This window comes from Ochotona princeps, chromosome 3 (assembly GCF_030435755.1).
Source record: "Ochotona princeps isolate mOchPri1 chromosome 3, mOchPri1.hap1, whole genome shotgun sequence".
NCBI classification, from domain to species: domain Eukaryota; kingdom Metazoa; phylum Chordata; class Mammalia; order Lagomorpha; family Ochotonidae; genus Ochotona; species Ochotona princeps.
The window spans coordinates 18542389-18568326 of record NC_080834.1 but is presented as its reverse complement, the minus strand read 5'-3'; the positions used below and the strand labels follow the sequence as shown (position 1 = coordinate 18568326).

The 25938-nt window shown below is 41.7% G+C and overlaps 2 protein-coding genes across 2 annotated transcripts in view; one reads left to right on the top strand and one right to left on the bottom strand.

Moving 5' to 3' along the window:
- Positions 1–18704, bottom strand: part of SMC4 (structural maintenance of chromosomes 4) — a 30714-nt gene extending 12010 nt beyond the window's left edge. Inside the window, exons 1-15 of the mRNA XM_058661500.1 lie at positions 18553–18704; positions 17998–18108; positions 17432–17610; positions 16857–17048; positions 15588–15764; positions 10082–10246; positions 9744–9871; positions 8720–8860; positions 7423–7573; positions 5996–6160; positions 3918–4151; positions 2251–2436; positions 1022–1183; positions 458–683; positions 287–366 (exon numbers count right to left, since the gene is read on the bottom strand). Coding sequence (XP_058517483.1) covers positions 287–366; positions 458–683; positions 1022–1183; positions 2251–2436; positions 3918–4151; positions 5996–6160; positions 7423–7573; positions 8720–8860; positions 9744–9871; positions 10082–10246; positions 15588–15764; positions 16857–17048; positions 17432–17610; positions 17998–18103 — 2292 coding nt within the window. The 5' untranslated portion in view covers positions 18104–18108; positions 18553–18704. The remainder of the gene's footprint in view (positions 1–286; positions 367–457; positions 684–1021; positions 1184–2250; positions 2437–3917; positions 4152–5995; positions 6161–7422; positions 7574–8719; positions 8861–9743; positions 9872–10081; positions 10247–15587; positions 15765–16856; positions 17049–17431; positions 17611–17997; positions 18109–18552) is intronic.
- Positions 18705–18988: 284 nt separating this feature from the next.
- IFT80 (intraflagellar transport 80) overlaps positions 18989–25938 on the top strand; it is a 109624-nt gene continuing 102674 nt past the window's right edge. The window contains exon 1 of the mRNA XM_058661499.1: positions 18989–19124. The gene's annotated coding sequence lies outside the window, so the exon portion shown is untranslated. The remainder of the gene's footprint in view (positions 19125–25938) is intronic.

Sequence of the window (25938 nt, the reverse complement as noted above, 5' to 3'; positions counted from 1 at the left end):
ACGATGCAAGGCAGCTATTTTGTGAAATAAATGTCAAGCAGTAAGTGGTTAATTATGAAATATCCATGGGATTCAAATTCAGTCAAGTATGCCAAGCCTATACTTTCTGATTAACATTCCATTTGTAGGCTTTCCGAGAACTCAAAGTAGAAGTTACACCATCATTTACATAAAATTTAACAATTTAAACTTTGAGTACAATCTTTTTAAAATGGCAGAACTTGGTAGGCCTAAAACAAACAAAAAAACCACCCAAACTAAATGGACTAGTTTTCTTTGCACCGACCTGTTCCTCAGAGATTTCGACAACAACCGATGAACCCATTCTTCCTTTCATGACTTTGCTTCCGCCACCAGTCATAGTACCTGGAGAGCAGGGGAGAAGTCAGCCTACACGTCTTCCTCAACAGAGTACATCCACTCCGTAGAGAGTAAGGAACAAGACCTGCCCCATTACCTGACTGTTCTATGATCTGTCCCTGTAAAGTCACCACTCTCCACCTTCTGTCTTTCTGGTATGCTACTCTCGTGGCTTGATCCAAGTTGTCAGCTACCAGGGTATCCCGTAAGGCAAAGTAAAAAGCTTGGCGAATTCCCTCATCTTTTACTTTGACCAAATCAAACAGCCGAGGCGTATCTTCAGGAGTTTGGATTCTGTGCATTTTTTTTGCCCATACTGCCATCTAAAAGTAAAAATACATAAAAATATAGTGAAGAACGTATTTCTAAGAATGACTTTTGTATAAAGGAAACTCTAGGAACTCCGAATACAAACAACTGTTAATGAGTTAGTGATGATGGGAATTCTTTAAACAGCGACAGTCATCTCAACACAGCAAGGTTCCTGTCATTTCTTCAGTAGAAGCACTGAAAACTCTTTCTCATGGTAATCTTCAAACCGAAAATCATTCTCAAAACTTATCAGGGGCTCACCGAGTAATGGTGAAAAGCTGAGAATCAAAAGGAGTATGTACTTGGCTTTTAAAATAGAATTACAGGTAGCTTATTAATAAAGACCCACCTTATCTAAGCCTATAAAGGTTGCAACTCCGATGTTGTGTCTTTTTAGGAAGGTCACACATTCCTGGGCTGTATCAATAGAATCAACAACAATGTAGTCTAATGCGTGACAACAGGATGAAATAGCAACATCGTATTTTTCATCAATGGCTCCTAAGTCCCCCTAATAATTAAGATGAGGGAAAAATTAACATATTACTAGAAAGGAAATAGACAAAAAATGTTCAGTTTTAATACTATTCACACAAAATTAGTTACTTTTAGTTTAAAACTTGTAAAGATAGAGCTTGAAAAAAAAAATAACCTGCAGGAGTACATTAAGTTTGCAGAGGTATCATTACAAAGTCTTTAAATCAGTATTTGTAAAAAGTTTAGGGATACAATTTGAATTGTGAATGAGCACAAAATGAAACACATACCATGAAGAGCAAAGCAATCTAGCCAACTGTGCTTTGAGAGCCAGCTCCAGTTCTGTGATTCCTGGTCAAACAATGAATGAATTCTCCACTATCATTTACTGACATAGGAGAAACTGTTGGGGAGCTCTGTGCTTCTCCGTTCTCCATTCCCTTCTTCTGAAAGTTAACTTGGGGACTGCATACACCAGCTGCTTAGACTAATTTTAGCCAATGCCTGATTCCAGTCAAAGTGGAGGCGAGATAACAGGGTTGACAGTACTACAGGCTGAACACCAACCAGAAAAACCCCGAAGGTTTCATATATTGCAGATGTTCAAATGGTCAACTTCATGCAAGCATTTTCACCCCTCCTTCCCAACCCTCCCCCACCAAAAGAACTCTGGAACACTTCTGGTCCCATCCACTCTGTGAGGCTCAGGAGTGACGTCGGCAGCATTGACTAACAAAATTATTCTTTATTGATTTTCCTAAACTATGGCCAAACCTTAAGTTATAATGGCCTAAAATTCTAGCCGAGTGTTAATTTCTAACTGCCTTTCAAGTAAATCAATCTGCAAGCTCCTGGCTCCTGGGCTGCAGATCGCCTCAGCTCTAGCTGGCTATCTGGCAAGCGAAGCAGCTCAGATGGAAGATCTGTCTCTTCTCTGTAAATCTGCCTTTCTAATACACACAATACAAGTTAGAAGAATGTCACTTAAAACAAGGTGGATATGAAGTTACCCCTCAACATGCAGTTCTCATGTCAAGGTAAGAAAATCATTTCTAATGTCTTAAGAAACATTAAAGTCATTCCCATATAAATCTGCTTTACCAGTCGTCCATATATTCCTGGAATCCTGCCAGACTTCTTCTCTTGAATTATCGCATCAAGCACTTTGCCCCTACTTCGATTCATCGCTAATGAACTTTTCGCTTCTTCAACTTTCTGGAAAAGCTCATGAACCACACTTTTGAAGTGTATTTCTTCTTCTGTGAGTTTTTCAAGTTCTTTTTCTTTCTAAAATTAAGAAGGAAAGAAGAAATTCAGAACCATTAGAACTTACATATGCCCAGTCATAGCAGTAACAATTGAACTAGAATCATTGTCCTGTTTTTCTAAAAAAAAAATATTTTTACTGGACATACAGAGAGGAAGATCTCCCGTTCGATGATTCACTCCCCAAGCAGCCACAATACTGGAGCTGATCTGAAGCCAGGAGGCCAGAGCCTCTTCCACGTCTCCCTTGTGGGTGCAGGGTCCCAAAGCGTTGGGCCACCTTCCAATGCTTTCCCAGGCCCCAAGCAGGGAGCTGGATGGAAGTGGGACCGCTGGGTTTAGAACCAGCATGTGCGAGGTGAGGACTTAAGCTGCTAGGCCACTGTGCTGGGCCCAGGCTTGTTTTGGGAAGATGTGGATGAGTCTCTCTTCCAGCAGCCGTCTATGCTGATACATCAAGGAGATCTACAGCTACGGCTCTCCTGATGGCATTCCAGTTATGATGAAATGCTTCCTAATTCTGAAGTTTTGTTCAAGAGATGTGGGACTAAAACATTAGGCAGGGGTGACTTGGCAGGACTATATTTATACTGTACTTTGCTGTCTAATCAAATATGAAACTTGAAAATCAAAGCAAAAAGCATAATTCTAAACTATAAGGGGCAATGGATAATGGAATACTTGTTGCTATCCAAAAATGTAAGGCTGCCAATACAATCACATGCAATTCCAAATTCTTTTTCAATCTTAAACTCAGCATCATTAGCATCTCCTTCAGTGACATTACCCATTATACTAGGATAAATTAAAAGCTACAGCTACAATTTATCCAGAAATAAATTGTAATGAATCCAGAATCATCAGGAAGAGGGAGTCATCTGACATTTGTCATGAATTTTTATCATGATCAAACACCGAGCACTCACTAAAATGGAAGATATTTGTATTTATTTTTAGCATATAGCTTTTCTTCAAACACAATCTTCCATTGCTACCTTGACTGGAAGAGCGAGATTAAATTCTTGAAATTCCTTACTTAGATTTATTCACTCAAAATTGTGGAGGTGCCATTGACAAATAAGGCTTGATTATTTTGCAACACATTGTTGTCTTGGAAGAGAATCAGATTGAATTAAAAAATTGATGAAATCATTCAGTTGTTTACTTATTCATTAAAGCTTATATACACTGCCTACATTTAAGATTTCAAAAAACAACCTTCCTTTTGTTCAAATAAATGTACAATTATGTTCCTACTGCTTTATGTGTTTGGGTAAAAAGCAACAAAAAATGCATAGGGCTCGGCAGTGTGGCCTAGTGGCTAAGGTCCTCGCCTTGATCCCATATGGCCGCTGGTTCTAATCCTGGCAGCTCCACTTCCTCTCTGTCTCTCCTCCTCTCAGTGTATCTGACTTTGTAATAAAAATAAAATAAATCTTAAAAAAAAAAAATGCATAAACTGGGCTGACAGACAGCATTCAGGAGAGAGAGGGAAGGTTTACCTCCTTGAGCTCTCGCGCGGTCTGAGGCAGTTTGGCCTCTATGTCTCTGATTGCGCCTGTCCTCTCTTTGAGGGTCTGCGAAGCCGCAAGCAGAGCCTCCTTGGCCTTGTTCAGCTGAGACACGGCAGTGTGGTGTCCACTGAGATAGATATCCAGTTCTGACTGGGCCACGTCCATCTTCGACCGTGCTTCATTTACTGATTTGCTGAAACCCATAAGTTCTTTCTCCCGGTTCTGCAAAATACAAAGCCATTACATTAGAAATGGATGTATTTTCAGACCTAAATTGAGATGAAAGGCATATGATTTTACATCCCAATAAGAAAGATTCTACTTTCCCAGTATACAGAAATAATTCTTACAGATACGATAGCATAACAGTTTCTGCCTGTCAATACTCACCATATGTACAACCTTTTTCCAATTAATCTCACAGGAACTATTCAGCATAGTTTCCTCTAGTATAATCTACATTGAGGATTTTGATGTTATGCTTAGGAAATGAAGGCATTTAAATTTAAGCCCTGATTTTGTCAACAAAGAGAGCAAGGCACACAGAGATACTCTCGATATATTAGTGAGTAAACATGAAAATCCACTATCAAATACTCCATTATAAAAGCTACTGAAAAATTCACTGTCACTCTATTACACAGGTATCCTAATGTATAGTATATCAAGAGTATGTCTATCACTTTTTATGCAATTAATTCGATAACCAATTTCTGTAACATATTTACAATCTCAGAATTGCCAAACAGGCTGTGGCAAATACACACACGGTCAAGTTCATACAGACCCCTGTGCTGGATACTTCTTTTATCAACAAAGTGCTAAAATGCTGCAACAGGATCCAGCATGATGGCTCAATGGCTAAATCCTCCTCTTCAAAGTGCCAGGGTCACACACGGGTGCTGGTGCAGGTTCTGGCGGCTGCACTTTCCATCCAGCTTCCTGCTTCCAGCCTGGGAAGGCAGCAAAGGACGGCTCAAAGCCTTGGGCCCCTGCACCCAAGTGGGAGACCTGGAAGAAGCTCCTGGCTTGGGATTGGCTGAGCTTCAGCCATTGTGGCCATTTGGGAAATGAATTAGCTGATGAAAGATCTTTCTCTCGCCTTCTCTCTATAAATCTGATCTGCCTCTGCCTTTCCAATAAAAATAAATATTAAAAAAAAAAAAAGATAACCTGGAGACAAACTAACCTGTACAAAGCAGCTTTTAACTAATACACAAGAGCTACAGAAGCAAAAGGGAGCTGATGCTAACCCGGCTGAGCGTGACCAGGTGCTGGGTTAGCAGCATATTACTTACCAAGGAAATAACTGGAGAAAAAAAAAATGATTCAATAGGCTTAAGAGTAGCAGATATACCAAGATATCTGAGGGCCCGGCAGCGTGGCCTAGCGGCTAAAGTCCTTGCCTTGAAAGCCCCGGGATCCCATATGGGTGCCGGTTCTAATCCCAGCAGCTCCACTTCCCATCCAGCTCCCTGCTTGTGGCCTGGGAAAGCAGTCGAGGACGGCCCAAAGCTTTGGGACCCTGCACCCATGTGGGAGACCTGGAGGAGGTTCCTGGTTCCCGGCTTCGGATTGGCGCAGTACCGGCCGTCGTGGCTCACTTGGGGAGTGAATCATTGGCGGAAGATCTTCCTCTCTGTCTCTCCTCCTCTGTGTATATCTGACTTTGTAATAAAAAAATAAATAAATCTTAAGAAAAAAAGATATCTGATCTTACATCACCACTGCCATCACCAATTCCCACTGTGTTAAAATGTGTTTTTTAAAAGTGGAAAGCAGTGCAAAAAGGGGAGATTCTAGGATGACCAATTTTTTTTTTTACCAGTTCATTTTCTGTTAGGTTTGTGAAAGATTTGAAAGGCTAGGCTGGGTGGCGAGTGGCAGCAGTTACATAGAGATCATGCGTTTAACCATAGCAGCCAGGTACATCATCCTGGCCTTTAAGCTGGCTTGAAAGCGGAGCAACAGGACCTGAAGGATGCTTGGATATGGGGTCCCAGTGTCATAGGGGTGGTGTAATGAAAACAAAACCATCAAAATAAACATTAATTGTAAAATCTTACTTCTTTTTCTTTCTGAAGTCCTTGTGTTTCCTGCTTCAGACTGTCCATGACTTCCTTTAGCTTTTCCTCTTCCTTCTCTTTCTCCTTTTCAAGGGCTTTGTTTCTATTTGTGGTTTCAGTTATGATATTCTGACTCTTGGCAGGTATACTTTTAAATTCTTCCACCTAAGATTATAGAAAAAGTTACTGCTACAACCTACACTTCTTAGTCTATCCAACATTATCAGTATTTCCCAGGGTCCTGTAGATCTTCGTTTTATTCATAATTCAAACTAGCTAGCCTGAAGTATCTTCGCAGCCAATCACTCGTTTCCGTTTTCTCTCAGTCTACAAATGTGGTTCACTCCTCCACTGCCACCATGACCAGGAGCTCCCTGTGGGCTTCCCACAGGGCTCAGGGCCAACCTCTGCTGCCTTTACAGGCACATTAGGGAGCTACAGCAGAACCGGGGCTCCAAGCGGAACCCGTGGGGGAGTGGCGCTTCAGGCAGTCACTTTACTTGGGACACCACTGTGCCAGCCCCAGTCCATGCTATTTTGTTTACACTGGATGAGCAGAGGCCAACATTTCCCAAAATCCATGTTTCCCAAACAATGATCAATATACTTGTTAACTGAACAGAAACAATCTTTTGAACAAAAACAAATCTGTTTCCAAAATTTGGAAAATGCCTACATGTTATATGAGGCTATGTAATATACAAAAAACCTTTCTCTAGAGGACAAGGTTTAGGTGTCATTGATGTTAATATTTTGGGAATCAATGAACATGGTTCGAGAGAATTCAAATTAACCAGTGTTCAGTTCCTAGTAAGTTAGCTTTTATCCATATTTTGCCCATTTTTTTTCTTAAGTTTAGGACTGGTAAATTCTTTCCTTCTTCAAGGAGGAATTCCTGTTTTGCTTTTATGGAAATCAAACACTCAAATCTAGTGGTTCCATCACATGATCTTATTTTTTATGGTTTCTGTTATCTGCAGTCAACTGTGGTCCAGAAACCATGAGACAGTTCCAGAAGTTCAAATTCATGTTACAAAATTCACGCAATCCATGGTAACGTGAAGGAACTGCCAGGAAAGCCTATCTCCTCACTGCCCTTCCATGTATGCTCCCACCTGGCAGCCTTCTCAGCTACCAGAACTGCTGGCTTATTTTGTTAGGTCACTGGTGGTATTTAAAAAAACCAGTTACCTCCTAACCAAAAATATCTTCATATATACATCACTAAAATATAACTGCTGATTTGACAATTGTTTTCCCTAACATTTTGTTGTTATAATGTAACAACAAAGCCCAAAATCAATGGATTAAAGTTTCCCCAGTAGAAATCCAGTAACAAATCCAAAAACTCTTGACCACGGTCTTAGGCCTCAGGGCCGAGCCCGTCCACGAGAACAATGAGCTAGATACGTGTTCCCGGCACCCACCTTGTCTTTGTCTTTGTGGAGCTGTTTCTCCAGTTTCTTGGCTTTACTTGTAGCATGTTTTAGTTTTTCCCTAACTTGAACATCTTCCAAATCTAGTTGTGTAAACTTTTCTTTATTTTCTTCAATAAATTTCGTAATTTTATTCAGTTTCCTAGCAAAGCAAACAAATTACTAGTCATTATTTTGAATATTCCATTACATTAAAACCATCTTACTTGTCCTTCCTATGTTCTTTCATCTACTGGGTCACGTCCCAGATGGCCACAAATGACAAAGCTGGGGTGGTCAGAAGGGACCAAGGACTTGGGCCACCTTCCGCTGCTTTTCCACGAGTAGTAGCAGGGAGCTGCATCAGCAATGGAGTAGCCAGGACTCAAACCAGAGCACATGGAACACAAGTGGTGCATGCGGTAGCTTCATCCACTACACAGCAGCACCGGCTCCTGTGCAAGTTCTTGTAAGGTGGCTCCCTATAGAAAGCGGATTTCCCAGGTGATAGCTAGAGGTGTGACATTTTTTGCTGTGGCCAACATCGTGGCACAGTGCGTACAGCCTCGGCCTGCAATGCCAATATCCAAACTGGGTGTGATGGAGTCCGGCCGTTGTACTTCTGATCTAGCTCCTTGCTAATGGCCTGGCAAATGCCAGGGAAGGTGGCCAAACTGTTCGTGCTCTTGCCACCCCTATGTGGGAGATCAGGCTGAAGCTTCTGGCATTAGCCTGGTCAGGCCCTGGCCCTTGAGGTCATCTAGGAAATAAGGCAGCAGATGGAAGATCTCTCCTCCTGCTACTCTTGCAAATAAACAAATCCTTAAACAAAATATTTGGTATGAGAGCCATTTTACATTTTAATCTGATTATTTCATTTCTGGGAGACCATAATGTCTAGGTATGTAAAAATGGTACCATAAAACGGGAAAAAATATTTTGGGAGATAAAGAAGAAATTCACATAAGTCAGAAGTGGCACTGGTGTCACTGAATCCTCGCATAGGGTAGGGTCATGATCAACAAATAGAACAAGCAAATTCTACCTCTAAATCAGCTCTGTGGCTTAAACATTTGTTTTCATCATTTTGTTACTATGTTATGCCACTAGGGGGCAGCATCCCCCAATACTTAAGAGGCATTCAATCTGCAAAGCGGAAAGGTTTTTTTTTGGGGCAAAACAAGACCATTTTATAACGACAAATGACTGTGCTCTCAATATACTGCAGTTAAGTTTACATATATATAGACACACACAATAGAAGTTAACTGAGTCTAAATACTTTCAGTACTTTCCAAAAGATTATTACTTCTCTACATCTTTCACGGCTTTATTCTTAACTTTCATTTCATTTGATAGTACATTGCTTTTCTCATTAATTTCTTTGGTGTCTTCATGAATTTTTTCCCTCTGAGTTTCCATTTCAGCAATTCGTTTCTGCAGATCATAACTAGGAGAAATATAAAAAAAATTAGGGACCCTAAAATGCCACTCCTAAAACTGTATATCCATTATGGTAAAACCAGTTCCTAAAATATTCTTAACTACATCAATTTATAATTTCTTGAGGATTACAGAGAGGGAATTGTAAAGGTAAAATTCTGGAGCCCAACAGGTTCATTTTAAGTTTTAGATCTGGTCTAACAGTTTCCAATGGGAATGTTACACTGTGTAGAAAAAACAAAAACAGACAAACAAAAAAAACCTGAGAAAAAGCACAGTATGTGAAAGCACTTCAAGTTCTCAGAAACTGGAAGCCAAAGGTAAGGAGGTGCAGCTGCTCTGTGGACATCCCACATGGGTATCGCTGTGCCAGCTGTGCCACTTCCAGTTAGTTCTTTGCTAACGTGTCTGGAAGGCTCCACAAGATGGCCCAAGAATGTGGGCCCACACTCAACGTGGGAGACTTGCAAGAAGCTTCTGGTTCTTGGTTTCAGACAAGCTGTTTGGCAAGTAAATCGGTGGCTAGACCCTTCTACTCCGTTTTTTTGAATACATGCGTTTTTAAAAAAAGTTAAGACTGCCTGTAAACCTGTTGGATGTTCCTTCATGTAGTTCAGTATGTACTTTGCAATTTACTCGGGGGGGTCTTGGAATATACATTCCCTTATTCACAGATTCTGCAGTATATGTACAAGTAAATAAACATTTGTGATCCTACTTCCCAACTTAAAAGTGGAATAGCAAAATGCCAAGTTCAATGGTCTAATTATCTGATGATCCTTCACACAGAACAATTTTTCGATTTTTTTTCTAGCATTCAAATTTCCCTAGGAAAAGAGGACTTGGATTAATGATTTAAAAACACAAAATTTGATAAATAAGGTACTTACATGTAATACTGACAAACATGATTCTTTTGCTTAAAAATTTCATTTTCCAATTTAAGAAATTCAATCGCTGTGTTCTTTTCTCCTTCTAAGGCATCCTTTTCCTTTTCCACCATCTTAACTCTGTTCAGCTAAAAAATAAAAATATTTAAAGACTGAACTACACTTCCTACATTCAGAGTGAGTTCAAAAAAAATATTAAGAATATTTATCTTAAATGTTCACAACATAAAGCAGAAATTTCAATTTATCACAATAAACATTTTTGTTTTTATGTTGTAACTCAGTAAAATATTAATCCACAAATAAGATTCTGACGCACAAACGTCTATGGAAGTTACCTTCTCTCCTCTGTGTTCATTAAGGATTTCTACTCTCCGACACAAAACTTTTATAGGTTCATTTAGTCGTCCACAACCAATTATATCTTCTAAATATTCAAGCATACCCTCATCGTGTTCAGTCTGGCCTTTTGGTTTCATCATAGCAATCTGTTCCACTTCACCCTTTAAAAGAAGCCGTAATCCACACTCTTTGTATATGTTCATTTAAAGAAATCTTAAGAGAGAACATGGGACAATGTATATACCAAGTAGCTTCAAGAGATTTAATGAAAACAAATACACACACACACACAGCCTACCTAAAATGTTCTTTGGATATAAAGAAAACTTAACTTTCAGCAAGCAAAATTTAACAAGGTATCTGTATGATTTGCAATCTGATTACGGTGGCAGCATTAGACTTTTTTTTTTTTAAATTTATTCATTTTATTACAGCCAGATATACAGAGAGGAGGAGAGACAGAGAGGAAGATCTTCCGTCTGATGATTCACTCCCCAAGTGAGCCACAACGGGCCGATGCGCGCCGATCCGAAGCCGGGAACCTGGAACCTCTTCCAGGTCTCCCACGCGGGTGCAGGGTCCCAATGCATTGGGCTGTCCTCGACTGCTTTCCCAGGCCACAAGCAGGGAGCTGGATGGGAAGTGGAGCTGCTGGGACTAGAACTGGCGCCCATATGGAATCCCGGGGCTTTCAAGGTGAGGACTTTAACCACTAGGCCATGCTGCCGGGCCCAGGCAGCATTAGACTTCTTACTCTTAAGAGAATTTTCAAAGACCCTTTATCCTCAAACTATACAAGGAACCTTGTCTAGCTTTAGAGTTAACATGCATAAAATGCTAGATACATATGAATAAGCATGGGATTCGAAATTTTTTCACATCAAAACAAACTTCTTTTGTTTATTTAAAGTTCTAATTTCCTAATGAGAGCCCTAAACAGCAAAGGACATATAAAAAGAATACAACAGAACCTTTGTCACCATTAATTTAGCAGCTAAGAATTATAGTACAAAACCTCACTGTTAATTAAGTCCTTAAAAGAAGGGCTGCAGGGGGTGCGTTCTGGTGAGTAGAGCCCACACCCAGCACCGACACCCCAGATCACACGGGTGTTCCCTGCTGACGTGTCAGGGCAAGCAGCAGACGATGGCCTAAATGCACGGGATCCTGCGTTCCCATGGAGATGCCTAAGTTTCTGGCTCCTGGAGATGGACCGGCCCAAGTCTGGGCACTGTGGCCATCTGGGGAGTCAAATAACACAGGGAATAGCCAGTTCTGCCTTTCAAGTAAAGACATTTTAATTCTACTTTGCAGAAGTAAAAAAAAGAAAAAAACATTTGTAACCTATATTACTGTAGAGGGGCAGTCAAGTGGAAAAACAAAAACCTATCATTTTCCATTAAAAACAAAAGGCTGGCTGTAGAATCACGTTATGTCTCAGCAATCCTTACTTCTTAAATGCACACGATCACACCTCAAAGAATTTGGAGTAAATTTAATAACAACGAGCTGTATTTACAAAGCCTCTAATTTTCATAAAGTGCAGGATAAGATAGTCATTTTGCAATCTACTTGGAAGACAGGTCAGCATCGTGGTGAAGTGGGCTAGCTGCTGCCTGTGAGGGCTGCCAGGTGAGGCCCTACTGCTCTGCTCCAGCTGCAGCACTCTGCTAATATGCCTGCGGAAGCGGCAGAGAAGGGCCTAAATCCTTGGGTCCCTGCTTCAGCACCTGCTGTTGCAGCCATCTGGGGAGTTATTGGTGAATGAAGGAGCTGTTTCTGCCTCGGTGGCTCTTTGAAATAGCTAAATCTTAAAACAACAACCACAAAAATATATATACATAAAAATAGTTTATCTATGAATCAAAATAATTCCATCTTAAGGGCTACCTGACATTACTTTGGATTACACCATATTGCATTCTTGTTTTCCAGCTTACTGTTACCAAGTAAGCACTATTTCACCAATGCCTTTAAACCAATCAGGCCTTTACTCCTCTGAATATTCCATGGCTCTCTCTTTTTTTTTACCTGCCTGGTCACTTGGTATCATCGACTTTCCTCCTTCCATGTTCATTTGGTGTTGTACTCTACGCCATCAGTGGGTTGACAGTGGTGCCCAGAAGACTTAGTCTTCTGAAAATGTATCTATTTTACATGAAGTCATAAAATGTAAATTCAGGGCAAATTAACTAACTACGCTAAATTATTAAACTGAAATTAAGCTCACCCTTTCACAACAAGGTATCCAATTACAGAGGTGGAACAGTAACACAGGCATGTTCAAGTCGCTATAACGTTAGTATTTGAACCTGGCAAAGCCTCATTGTCTCCTGTACTGCTCCCTCTATTTTCTGTAGCATAAAAACTTAAAGCACTGCTTTGGGATACTGATATTTCAAATCATGTTTAAACTCTACAAGAAATATTAAACCGTGGAAAATATCAAGAGTGGTTTTTAAGAGTAATGAAACCAGCCAACAAGCTTGTATAGGACACAACACCAATGAATTCAATCTTCATTGAAGGCCATATTGTGATTCATTTCCATCAGTCATAATCTAATTTACAACACAGCTTTAACAGTTAAGAGGAACAGGGAAATATGCCTTTAGCTTTATATTCAAGTATAATTCAAGTATTAGCAAGTGTAAATCACGTAGCTAATACTAACACTTTTGTTTCGAATAATGCCTCAATGATCCTCAGAGAGATGCAAATGTGCTATGGGGCTGTCAATTACTTTGTTGCAAAAAATTACTGGAAAAAGGAAGAACCCAAGGATAGGTAAGAGTGTAAGGCTGAGGTTAATCCAACCTCCAAATTACAAAACAACACAACAACAAAAAATCTCTTGGTGCTTGGTTTAATGGTTAACTTAGGTTTTGTAATAAAAATAAAGAGCACAGTTGCCAAACTTCAGGCTGCGCTAACTGCAGTAGCTTTCCAGTGTATTCAACTGCACTAAAATCAATTTTGGTTACTCATGAAAAGTCATTTTGAGCTAGTAAAACTACTTGCTTGAACTAAGTAACATGGATAAAGGGGAAACTGTGTGCAAATACAAAAAGTAGAGTGATCTATCATATTCCAATGCCTTTGGAAGGCAGGCATAAACGCAAGGACAAGAAACATCTCTATTAACTATGGCATCCCAGCACAGTGCTAGGAACTCCGAACGATCAGCTGACAAAATCTCACATGAATTCAAATTTAAGAAATGTTTACTTGAAAAGACCTATTAAACAAATACCCACATTTTATAAAAATTTCCCCCAATGCATTTCTGAAATTTAGTGTTCTGTACTCTTTCCCAGCCTCCTAAATCAGATAACTTTAAAGATGAATGTTATCCAGCAGAAACGAGGGCAATAAAAACCACACTCTTACTTACCTTCAATGCTTTAAAAATTCTAGTTAAATGTGTAAGATTTTGACAATAAATTACTTAATAAATCCATAGAAACCACTGCCACTTTCCCCAAACTTTTAGTAGGGCAAATTAGTTCTACCTATTCCAATCTGTTTTTTCTTCCTAACAGACGATTTCCTAAAGTTCTCATCTGTAAGAATCAAATTAAATCTGTTAACCTGGAAAGTTATCCTGCAATTACCCAGGAAGAAGTATTTTCAACCATGACAAATGGCTTAAGGATCATTCTCATTTACCCTCAGCAAATTCTTATATTATAGCTTCCTTTATTATAGAAATTACATGAAGTAACAAAGTTAAATGGCTAAAATGTTACCCACTTTTCTACTGACTTTTTGCATAGGTGTAAAACTCCCAAAGTAAACAAAAGCAAATTTCCCACAAAATGGTATCATCAAATAAGTATTACATAGGGACATTAATCTGTTATCCACAATCCACCAAAACAGGTCTAAAAAAAGTCCATAAAATTTAAACTCCATTAAAATAATAAAAAAAACTCAATCTTTAATCCTACATTCATATACAATTTTACTCTAGAACATGAGTCAGTTTTACTTATTAGAAAGTTGGTATTTACTTTTTTAAAAAGCTAATACAATTCTGAGTTCCCCATGTTGCAATTCCTTCCACTGTACATTTTTTTTCATCTACTTAGTTCCTCAACCTTTTGAACAAAACTGATGCTTAATCCACGGCTAATCCTTTGCTGTCTCATCAACTCTTATTTCTGTGTTAATCTTCACTTGATTTATATCTATGTCAAAACACCACTCAGAATCTTAGGTAAACAATTTCAAGTAATTTATTCTCAGGTCTTTAGAGCCCGTGGGTTCCCTGATTCCGAAAGTTCTCACATAATGAATGAGTTATTTCTTCCTAAACCATCACTCAAACACCTTTGGAACATTCCAATACTATATAACATATGATGTACTTTTTAAAACCTTCAACTCCAGAAATGTTCAAGATAAAAGCCTTAAAAAAAAGGAGCCTGCTTGATTTACAGCCTCAAAATGAGGCTTCAATCCCAAAGCCAATCCTAGGGTCACACACACTCAGTACTTTTTAATAGTGCATCCTATTCCTGCTTATCTGTATCAAAACTCGTACTGAACAATGAGCTCTGCCTTTCTCTGTACCTTGTGTCAGTCTCTGTCCATAAATTAAACAAAATACAAAGTTGCATTTCTAAAAAGTAGCAAGTAGAAGGAAATAGGGGCTAACATTTTACAAATGTTACTGGGAACATCAGGTCATTCTAACAAAACTGGTAGGCAATCAAAAGTTTCACATATTTTTCAAATAATAGCATACACACTATATAAAGTAGTAGCAGGAATTTCTGTCACAAAACAGTTCTGGTTTTACTATTATGCCCTTAGTGATACTGGAAAGGACACAGAAGATACCCTCAAACTAAAAGAGGAACTTTAAAATGATAAAATATATTCTGCTTCAAAGACAAGGCACAGGAAAGAAAAAAAGGATTTGATAGGATTCCTATTAAAAACAAAAAAACAAACAACAACAGAATACCAGGCACTTAATTTTACACTTCTTTGAAGACTTAGCCTGCAAGGATTGCCATACTTAAGAATGTAGTATGAAAGTTTCCTTCTGACTGACCATTAGTAGTTCAAGAAACTAGACTACTTGAAAGAAAATGAAAACTAAAGTGAATAAACTTTGAGATAGCCAGTACCCATCTTAGGTGTTAAGAAGAAAACTAACTGGTTGTTATATGCCTGTCACGCTAAAGCAGCACAATAATATTGGTGTTTAATACTTATTTCACTACGCCAATATTTACGTGCTGCTACAGCGGAACAAGTATGCCAGTCCATCAAAAATAAAAACAAATTGGAGTAAATAGTTTTGAATGATTTTCCTTAAATTTCTAGAGCAGCAAATTATGATTCGCATATTGACTATATTATGTAAACCATGATGTGCTGCTACAGTACTTTAAGGCCTCAAAAACCTAAGAGTCATCCAACAGGGAAAACCTTTCTGGTTGGGAGAGGGGTGAGGGAAGGAAGACCTTCAGAAATCCTTCATAAACTTACCTGCAAGATTAAAAACCTATTATGGTCCAAGTCAATTCCATGGCTTCGAAGAAGAATTCCAACATCCTTAAATGTCTTTTTCTTCCCACTGATGTGATACACAGAAGTATTGTCTCTGTAGGCCGTTCTGGATACATAAAAGTTACTGTCAGGAACCACTTCATAATCGTCTCCTTCCTGTTTTAGGAGGAACAAAATCAGGAAACAGTTGTTGGTATTAACTCACAGGCCTGCTTTGAATTTTACTTCATACTGAAACTGATATTGTGGATTAAAAATTTCACTGACCAGGCCTGCAATCTGGCAAGAGTTGTCAGAAAAAACCTTGCTTAGCACAGAACAGATGCTTTTCCAGGTTGCTTGCCCCCTTTCTCAAAGATCACAAAAATCAAAAAGTGAGAGAAACAAATGCCATAAAAACTCCACTCCCAAATAAGCTAAAAATCTTTCTGAAGGGTTGATACAGTTGGACCAGAATCCCATCGAATTCAAAAGTCATTCAAAAGCTGAGAAAGACGACTCAAGGAAAAGGGAGGTAGGTGCTAACAGGGTGCTACGTTTTAGATTTTGAGTGGGTACAGAAATGCATCATTAAAGTTAAGGAGAAATACAAAGAAATAATAACTGCTAGGTTTTAATAAAGATTTAAAAAATAAAAAGCAGTTATGTTTAAATACTAAAATTTCACTTTCCTTGATCATAAAAGCTGCTATACTGAAGATCTAAATGAAAACTAATTAGCAGGCAAAAGAATACCTCATTTATTGACAATCTACTTTCTGATCCAAACTGCACAACTGAACGCATCACTGAAACAGATGCTTCTGTGCAGCCCAAGCCCTCTCACACAGAGACAACAAAAGCCGGAAGCCCAGTCATTGCCCCGTTGCATTAGTTTTTAATTTTGAACTCTATTTAATCACTTATGCTTCACGTGTTTCCTACATTTTTGTTAAACAAAAATGAAAAGAAAGCACCTTCAAAACAATCAAGCAAATAGCTCCCACTAAAGCACTCTCTTAACAGACAAACCCTGAGCCTTATGGCACATCCAGAATGCTGCTTGGAAATAACTCAACAGATCCAATTTCCAAATTGAGCAAATTTACCCTAAACAATTAAAAACATAACTTTACAAATTTAAGCCCAAACTCATAGCACTCTTAAAGAAGGCCCATTTAGCACTCAGGACCCTGAAACTGCTAAAAGCTTTGTTCAAACAGTGCAAAAATCACTTGAAGTTCAAATAACCAAGCAGAAGGCCCTTACCTTATCAATTATCTTTTGAAAATGAACTTCTACAGTACAACTCTGTATATCCTTGTGTTCATCAGAATTATGTATTAGTACTGAGAGCTTTTTAGATCTTATTTTTTGTGCTCGATAACCAAACACAAAAAGCATAGAATCGATAACATTGGATTTGCCACTGCCATTTGGCCCAATAATACAGGAAAAGCGCTGCATAAAAAAAGAAAATAAATTTAAGAGGTCATACTAACAACCACCGACTGAAATCATTTTAGTTTCTATTTGCTGCACAAGTTTTCATTGCTAACATGTTCTCATAAGCGTCAACACCTTAAATAAAATCACATCCTAAATCTTTCACAACACCGACTGCAACAGTTCTCTTCAAGCAAAAAATATTTACTCCACCCAGTGAGGAAAACTTCTAGAGGAATCAAAGATAACCAGATCAAGACAAACTTGCAATCATCGGAGACGTTTGTTAAAATCCTAGGAGACGTAACTGGTGTTTCTACGAGCGAATCGCGAGCCTAAAGTGAAGCATCTGGATAAAGAGGCATTCCCTCCCAGCAGTTCTCTGCAGCGGACGCTACCTTATGGAAAGGTCCCAGGATTTTCTCCCCGGCGTAGGATTTGAAGTTCTGGTTGACGATGTGCGTGATCATGAGCCGCGGCGCGCCGGCCTCACTGGCCATGGCCGGGGGCGGGGGAGGAGGAATGCTGCTCAGAATCTCGGCCAGGGTTCTGCTGTCCACCTCCTCGCCCGGCGCCTCTGCGGGGAGCAGGGGGCACAGGGGAGGGGTGTTAGCTCACTTAGGGCAGGATTACTGCTTGCTGGTCCGTTAACAAAAAGGGAAGGGAAGCAGGACATCGCTTGTGCAAACTACGCAGCATTCCTCCTACAGGGACACAGTGGCATCCTAAAGCACTCTGAGCTTTGTTTTACTGAAAGCAGCACCTGCACCACCGAGTGCCCCGTCTAGCAGGCCAGGAGAGGAGTCGCCCAGCCTTGTGCAAACCCCGCTCCCCACCCTCACGAGCAGCACCTTCGGGGCGCCCGCTCACCACGCGGGGACCTCGACAAGGGTCAGCGATCTGTCACCGGGCACGCCAGGAGCCACAGGCACAGCACCCGGCGAGCGCCTGGGACGGGGCTCACCTGCGTCCGCGGCCGGGCTCTCGGGCTCCGCGTCGCTGCCGTCCAGGGCGGCCGGCCCGTCGTCGCGGCTGCGGGCGGTGGAGGGCTGGGTGCCTCTGCGCGGCATGGTGGCTGCGGCGGGCAGGGCGGGCGGCGCGTCAGGCGGACCGTTCGGGGTCCGGGTGCAGGGCTGCGGGGCCGCCCGCCAGCCGCGCGTCCCGGGCACCGGCTCCGTCCGCCCCGGGCAGGACCGTCCTCGCACCGCGCGGACATCGAGCGGCGCCCGCCCTCCCCGACAGCCCGGGGTCGGCGGCGGGCACCGCGGGTCGGGGGCAGGGGCCGGGGCGGGCACCGCGGGGCCGGGAGGCTGACAGCCGCAGCCCCGGCGCCGCCGCTCCCCTCAGGCGCCCGCGGCCGGACAGGAAGTGCCGGGCTGACAGCCTCGTCGGGAGCAGGACAAGCCCCCCGCCCGAGGGGCGGCCCGCCTCGTCCGGGGCTGCGGACGGCGGACAGGCCTCCCGCCCGTCACCCCGCCGCGCGCACACACATACACACACACACACGCTCCACTCCTACCGCTGCCTCGGCTCCGGGTCCTTCACTCGAAAATGGCGCCTAAAATACAAACTCGAACGGAAATTCGTTACAAACGCGCGCAATGGCTTCTGGGAACCCCCAATTTGAAAAAAAAAAAAAAGTGCGACCGTTCCCCCCCCCCGCCATCTTCGGGTCGCTCACGCGCATGCGTGCACTCCCCACCACGGGCTCGGGTGGGAGGGGACGTCTCTGCTACACGACGAAGAAAAGCGAAGGATTGTTTTCTCTGTGGTCTATGGCAGTGGCAATGTTCTGGAAGATTTTTCAACAGATAGCTTGGGGGAGTTTTGTGAAGCAGGAAGAAGAGACAGGTTACGGTGCCGCCCGCGGTGGGGGCGGGGCCCAGCCCCACAAGTCCCCTGCGGGAGAGGCGGGCTTTGTGGAGCGGGCTTCAAGGCCCACTCGGATGACGCCAAGCGGGGAAGTATCGCGAGAAGAGGGAGGCTCCGTGGCTCTTGGAAGTCGCTATGGTGACGGGGAGGTCGGGAGGCTTCTTGGCAACCGGTCCCAGCTCTGTGAGAGCCATCACCGCCTCTCTTCTGGAGCCTGAGGTAAATCCATTCCGCTCTGGATAGGGTGAGGGACGGCTTTGAAAGCCGTGGCCGTCGCTGGGTGCCGCCTTACTGCCTAGGCGGTGTGCTTTCGGCGCATCAGTTATTTTTTGTCTGCCTGGATTTAGTGGGGTTCTGGGTGCGGCTGTTGGGCGCGAAGGAGGCAGCCCTGATTTTGAAGTGGGTATGGGGACAACGGGGAGAAGATCCGGCTTAGGGGATGCGTGGATAGTCCACCCGTGAATGGCGGAGTCATTATTGTGGAGTTGTTGATGTTAGGTCATAGGTGTTACTATGGAAGGGAAGACTGCCAGTTGTCTCATTCTATCTGTGGAGAACTTATTCATTAGCAGAGATTTCTACATAGCTTCTGTGTGTGTTGTACTGTACAGGGCGTAATCCACAAGTACAATAATCCCCACTCTTGGAATATTTATTTTTAACGGATTTTTAACCTGGATAGATGATTGGGCTGGGTTCCATTTCCAATAACAGATGATTGGGCTTCAGCGTTCATAACGCTTATGAAATTGTGTCTAGAATTTCGTGTGCTTGTGAATTTTTCCGGGGAAGTGGTTTGTCCATAAGCTTGGTCAGATTCTCAGACTTGGTCTTGACCTCCCACAGTATGCAAGAATCCCTGACTGGGTCCAGAACCAGGAAGAATTTCGTTAGGGGAAGAGACTGGCCTGATTGACTCAGTATTAAAATGAAGTTTTATATTTGCAGTTGAAGAAAATAATTGTTTTTGTAAGATCAACTGTAGAAGATCAAGCTCAATGAATTTTGGCTAGTAGGCATATCAAGAAGATAGAATTTCTGGTGCCTTCTGGAATCTTGTGTTTTGAAAGATTGTAAAGCCCTACAAAAGCTGAATTTGAGAGAGATAGCAACTATAAAACAAAGGATAGACCAAATTGAGTGATTAGTTGGGGAACAGAATACAATATAACAGCAAGATGGAACATAAAAGTTAAAATCTCATCTTTTTTCAGTTGGTATATGTTTGACAGTTTGCTCAGTTTTTCAACAGTTTGGAGAACAGGAAATCAACATACAGAATTATTTGTGATTGCTCATCTGGTACATACCCAGTAAGCATTTGATCTTGCTCTATTCATGACATTGACCTCAGTAGGGTATGTGGTAAAGCTGAATAATAGGATGTCAGGTTATAGAAAGGTAGTTGATGAAGGATCTTGAAAACTAAATCAAGGATTTTCCATGAAGGAGACAACCATTTGAAGAATTCTTAGTCAAAGAATGACCTGGAAAGGTAGGATTAATCATTAGAGGCAGTGATGGGTTGAAGGGAAGGGACTGAGAAGAGTCATGGCGTTAGGTTGTGACTGTGCAGTACTCCATGTGGAAGGTGAGCAGGAAGCATGCAGTAGGGCGGAGAAAAGGCATAGTTTGGAACATTGGACTAGCTTTGTATATTTTGATGATTAAGAGTATAAACACTTTGGGGCCTGACGCAGTAGCCTAGTGGCTAAAGTCCTTTCCTTGCAAGCACTAGGATCCCATATGTGTGCCGTTTCGTATCCCAGCTGTTCCACTTCCTTTCCAGCTCCCTGCTTGTGGCCTGCAAAGACGTAGAGGATGGCCCAAAGCCTTGGAACCCTGCACCCATGTGGGAGACCCTGAAGAAGCTCCTGGCTTCAGATCAGCTCAGCTCTGGTTGTTGTGGCCACTTGGGGAGTGAGCCAGCTGATGAAAGTTCTTTCTCTGTTCTTCTCACTATAAATCTGGCTTTCCAATAAAAATAAATAAATCTTTAAAAAAAGATTATAAACATTTCGAAAAGATAGTAGTCTTTGTGAATCCTTGAATTAGTAATGAGGGGTGAGAAGAGCAAGTCATAGATAATTGTGGTTTTACTGCCTTGTCTGATTGTTGTCAATATGCAGGGTCGCAATGACACATGAAAAAGTTATGTAGTTTCAAAAAAAACCAATAAATGGGATTAGTGCCCATAAATTCGTTGGAACCTAACCATACCCCACTAAGAGCAATATTTTCAAAAACAGGCTTAAACCTGGTTCTTTGACGAAGAAAAGGCTTTAATAGCTATAAAGTTGGATATTTATATACACAATGAACTAAAGCACTCAGGAATAGCGAGAAAAAGAGAGCGTGTGCTATCATTTGCTGGTTCTTTCCTGAAAGCTGGCAATGGCCCTTACAGGACTGAAACCTAGGTCAGGGGACTCAGTCCAGGTGAGTGTGTGGCGGGAAATGAACTGTTCCTGTCGAGGTCTGCGTCAGCGGGAAGCTGCTGTGCAGCCAGAGTCAAAGCTGGTGGCCTGGTGCAGGACACAGGTGTTTAATCAGTGTCTTCACTGCTAGGCAAAGCACCTCGGCCTACGTGTGATTTCTGAGATAGACTCTGGTTGATCTTTGCTGATGCTTGGTGTAATTTTTAGAGTTTGAATATAAGGAAAATCTTGTCTACTTGGAAAAGCCTGCATGATGGCCATTTTATAAAATATGACCATCTTATTTCCTGGTAGAACTGCACCCACCAGGGTGCACCTTTGTCCTAGAGGTGAAGATGTGGGTTAAGCTGCCTGCGTTCTTCTTGGAGTGCCTGTGTTTGATACTTAGCTCTGCTCCTGGCTTCAGCTTCCTCTTAGTGCACACCCTGGAAGCAGGACTGATGGCTCAAGTATTTGGGTTCTCAGCACCGTGGTGGGAGACATGGATTGAATTCCTGCTTCTGGCTTTGGCCCAACCCGACTTTTGCCATTACAGGGCTCTGGGGAGTGGGCCAGGGGAACTCTTGCCCTGCCTCTGACTCTCAAGTAAATAATAGAAATGAATCAAGTTGTTTGCTAACAAACCTTGGTGCGGTTTCAGGCAATGTGAGGAGGGAAACTTCACTTTTTTGCCTTGGAAATGTAAAATTTTACCCTACCAGAAGAAATAAGTTCAAAGAGAAAAATTGAGATTAGTTATAATTCTCTTTTGCTATTCTGTAAGTGCTGATTGAGTTTTGAACAATGTTTTTTCTCTCTTCTAATTGAATTTAGAAGTCTGAAATTAATCTTTTGAGTAAATGTTTAAAAGTATTATGATTGTAAATATTTGGATGAATTAGGTATTAATACACAAAAGTAATAAGCATGAATTTATGTAAGATATAAACATTTAGATAATATTTTTCAATGTTAATACACTTGACGTAGACTTAGTACAGATAGAAAAGAATATTCTTCTTGCCAGTACAGGTCCCATAAGGGAAGGCGTGGTGGCAAAAAGGCTTGAGCCATTCTCTGCAATGCCAGTGGCAGTTAGCATCCCAGCTGGTCCACCCAGTCCTCCTTCCTGCAGTGTGCCTGGAACGGGTGCAGAAGATGGCCCAAGAGCTTGGCTCCTGCACCTGCCCCGAGGCCTGGAAGAGGCTCTTGGCCCAGTGCGACGGCTCAGTGCTAAGTCTTGCCTTGCACATACCGGGATTCAGAATGGACATTGGTTCGTGTCCCTGCTGCTTTGCCTCCCATTCAGCTCCCTGCTTGTGGCCTGGGAAAGCAGTCGAAGATGACCCAAAGCCTTGGGACCCTGCATATGTGAGGCCTGGAAGAGACTCCTGGCTCCTGGTTTCAGACAGGCTCAGCTCTGGCCTGAACATCTTTATCTCTTGTTTTCCTTCTCTCTGTAACTCTTTCAGTAAAAATAAATAATTTTTCTAAAAAAAAAATGTTAGTCATTTCTATTTTTTTTTTGCATGGTAACAATTCTCTTTTGTTTTCAAAGATTGATTTATTTTATTGGAAAGGCAGATGTACAGAGTGGAGGAGAGACAGGGAGGAAGATCTTCCGTCCAATGATTCATTCCCCAAGTGACCGCAACGGCCGGTGCTGCACTGATCTGAAGCCAGGAACCAGGAGCTTCTTTCCAGGTCTCCCACATGGGTGCAGGGTCCCAAGGCTTTGGGCCATCCTTGACTGCTTTCCCAGGCCACAAGCAGGGAGCTGGATGGGAAATGGAGCTGCCGGGATTAGAACCAGCACCCCGTATGGGTTCCTGGCACGTTTAAGGCAAGGACTTTAGCCATTATGCTATTGCACCGGGCCCCATGATTGCAATTCTTTAGGCTCAGGATTTCCCCTTCCATCCTCCCAATCCTCTTCTCCTTCCACTGTTTCCCACTATATTGCAACATCAGTGGAGTCCTTCAGCAGGAGTCACAAGTCCATGATTCTACTGTGTAAGTGCATCCTGATATTGTAGGTGTAGACCATGGTGGAAAGCCCAGCATTCTATGGTCAAGATACATTTAACAGTTTCTTTGGGAGTCCATCTTTGATTCAGAAGTAGAGATGCATGCGGTGGTGTGTCTCCACTACGTGGCATACTTGCCTCTGTTGTAGAGTTCCTGTGGATGACTGTATGTATATACATGTTTACCTGTAGGTCTATTGATCTTATATTTTGCATGAAGGTTGCCTTATATCAGAGAGAACATGTAATATTTGTCCTTCCATTATTGGCTTATTTCATTGAGCATAATGGTATCTAGTTGGGACCATTTTGTTGTAAATGGTAGAATTTCATTTTTTCTAATAGCTGAGTAGTATTCCGTGGAGTAGATATACTAGTTTTTTTTTTTTTTTTAAATCAGTTTCTCTTTTGACAGGCATCTGTGTTTTTTCCATGTCTTTGCTAGTGTAGATTCTGTTGCTGTAAATATAGGACTACAGGTCGCTTTCTCATATGCAGATTTTGTTTCCTTTGGATATATTCCCCAAAGTGGGATAGCTGGGTCAAATGGTTGATCAGCTTTCACTTGTCTTAGCACTCTTTATACTGACTTCTATCGTGGTCTTAAACCCAGTTTGTCAATGAATCCTAATGAATCTTCCCTCAAAATATATTCAGAGTCTGTCTGCTTTATCATGTGTTTTATAGCCTGCCTTGTTTTTCTCTTACAAACTACTTTCATCTCTTGTAGGAGGACATTGTGACCCTAGAAGGTCAGTGAGCACAGGATTACAGTTGGTTGGATAATATTTGGAGGAGAATAACCAAATGGCTACCTTTTGTATACCTTATTGGATATCATTTGCATAAGAACAGTTGAGTGGACAGTATGTATATGAGAACACCTGGTGGAATATACAAGACAAAAGAGTTCCAAACAAAAGCATTGATGGTTTTGTTGATGAGCTCAATACTTCCTCCCTTATCCTGTATGGCCCTCAGTGTATAAAGTTTGATGCCACTAATAAACTACGGCTTTGACCATCAGTCAGGGTCTACGTGTGTTATTATCGGCTCCATGCACCAAGTCCATTGCTGTGGGACAGCGACAATCTCTCTTGAGGATTTACTGAAATCCTAGCTTGTTTTTCTGCTTCCATTGTTGCTAACTGAAAGTGTGGGTTTTCGCATGCCACATAGATGTTTATTTCAAAATGTAAGTCAAATGGTATCAGTCTTGCTTATAACCTCTGCACTTGCTGCTGCTGTTGCTTCTCTTAAAGATTTACTTGAAAGACAAAATCAGAGGGACAGAGATCGTCCATGTGCTGATTTACTCCCAGAGGCCAGAGCTTGGTCAGGCTTTGGCTTCCCATGCGCATTAGCAGGGAATTGGAGCAGAAGAGGAGCATCTGGAACCCAGACTGGCATATGTGAGATTCTAGTGTCGTGGGCTGAGACTTGCCTCCTGTGCCACTATGGCAGCCCCCTCCTGTTGACTTGGTTCATTCAGAGGAAAAACTGAAGCTTTTCCTTTGTCTTTGGTCAGATGTCCTTTTCCTGCATGGTCTGTACTCCTCACTCCTTCCCCTGCTCTGTGTTTGTCATTACTTGTTCTGTCTTCGTTGCTCTGGACTTTGTGTGCTGACTTAGTTAAAGCAACCACGGCATTCTGTTTAGAAGCATTTGGAGGGGTAAGTGGAAGAGCAGAAGGTAAATTCCGAGGCTGCCTCTAAAAGAGGAAAGGCTGGTGGTAGTTTTTATTATGATGGAGCTGCAAAAACTGATAACATTTTTTTTCCTCCCAAATCTCATAAATATTTATCTCCACTGGACCAGGAATGGCTTATAAGTGATTTTTAATAGTAAGCGCATACTTATTATCACATGCTTCTTACGTAAAGCTACTAATTATCAGGACCCTGGGAGTTTTCTTTGCGGTGTCTTACTCCTGTTCCTCCTACCAGTTGGCCAGACCCTCAGTGACCAATGCTTTTGAGCAGACTGAAAGTGTCTCAGTGTAGCATTGAAGTAGCTCTAGACTTCTCTGAATCGCCTGTGTTCTAATGCAGCTTGTGCAGCCTTGCCGTATGCAGTCCCACACCAGAAGGCTCATATTGTTTGTTCTCATGAGCTCAGCTAAATGGAATGCTTCTGAGTAAGAGCGCCTCCTCCAGGTTTGGGATGCCTCCTGCTTCTTTCTGTAATTTATTGGTACCATGTTTCTGAGCAGTTGGTAGTCCCTTTCTTATAAAAACCAGGCCATTTTATAATTCTTGATTTTAATAATATTTCCAGCTTCTATCTGCATTTCCTTATCTGTTTTGTTCATTGTCACTTCCAGTAGCAAGAATTTCTCTGCTTTTATTTTATTTAAATCTTTATAAGCGGAGTAAATTTGAGTTATTGTGAAAAGGCAGAAGTACCGATGATGTTATTCTTTTTCTCTTCACTGATTGGAGGAGGCCTGGTGGAAAGGATAAAGGGGTTTTTGAGGAAGTTGACAAATTCCTATGATCAAAAAGTGAACCTGTGAAGTGTGTCTGGGAGAGGCTGTGTTCTAGCTCTGGCAGTGTGATACAGCCTCATACTTTTGAAGTTCAACTGAAA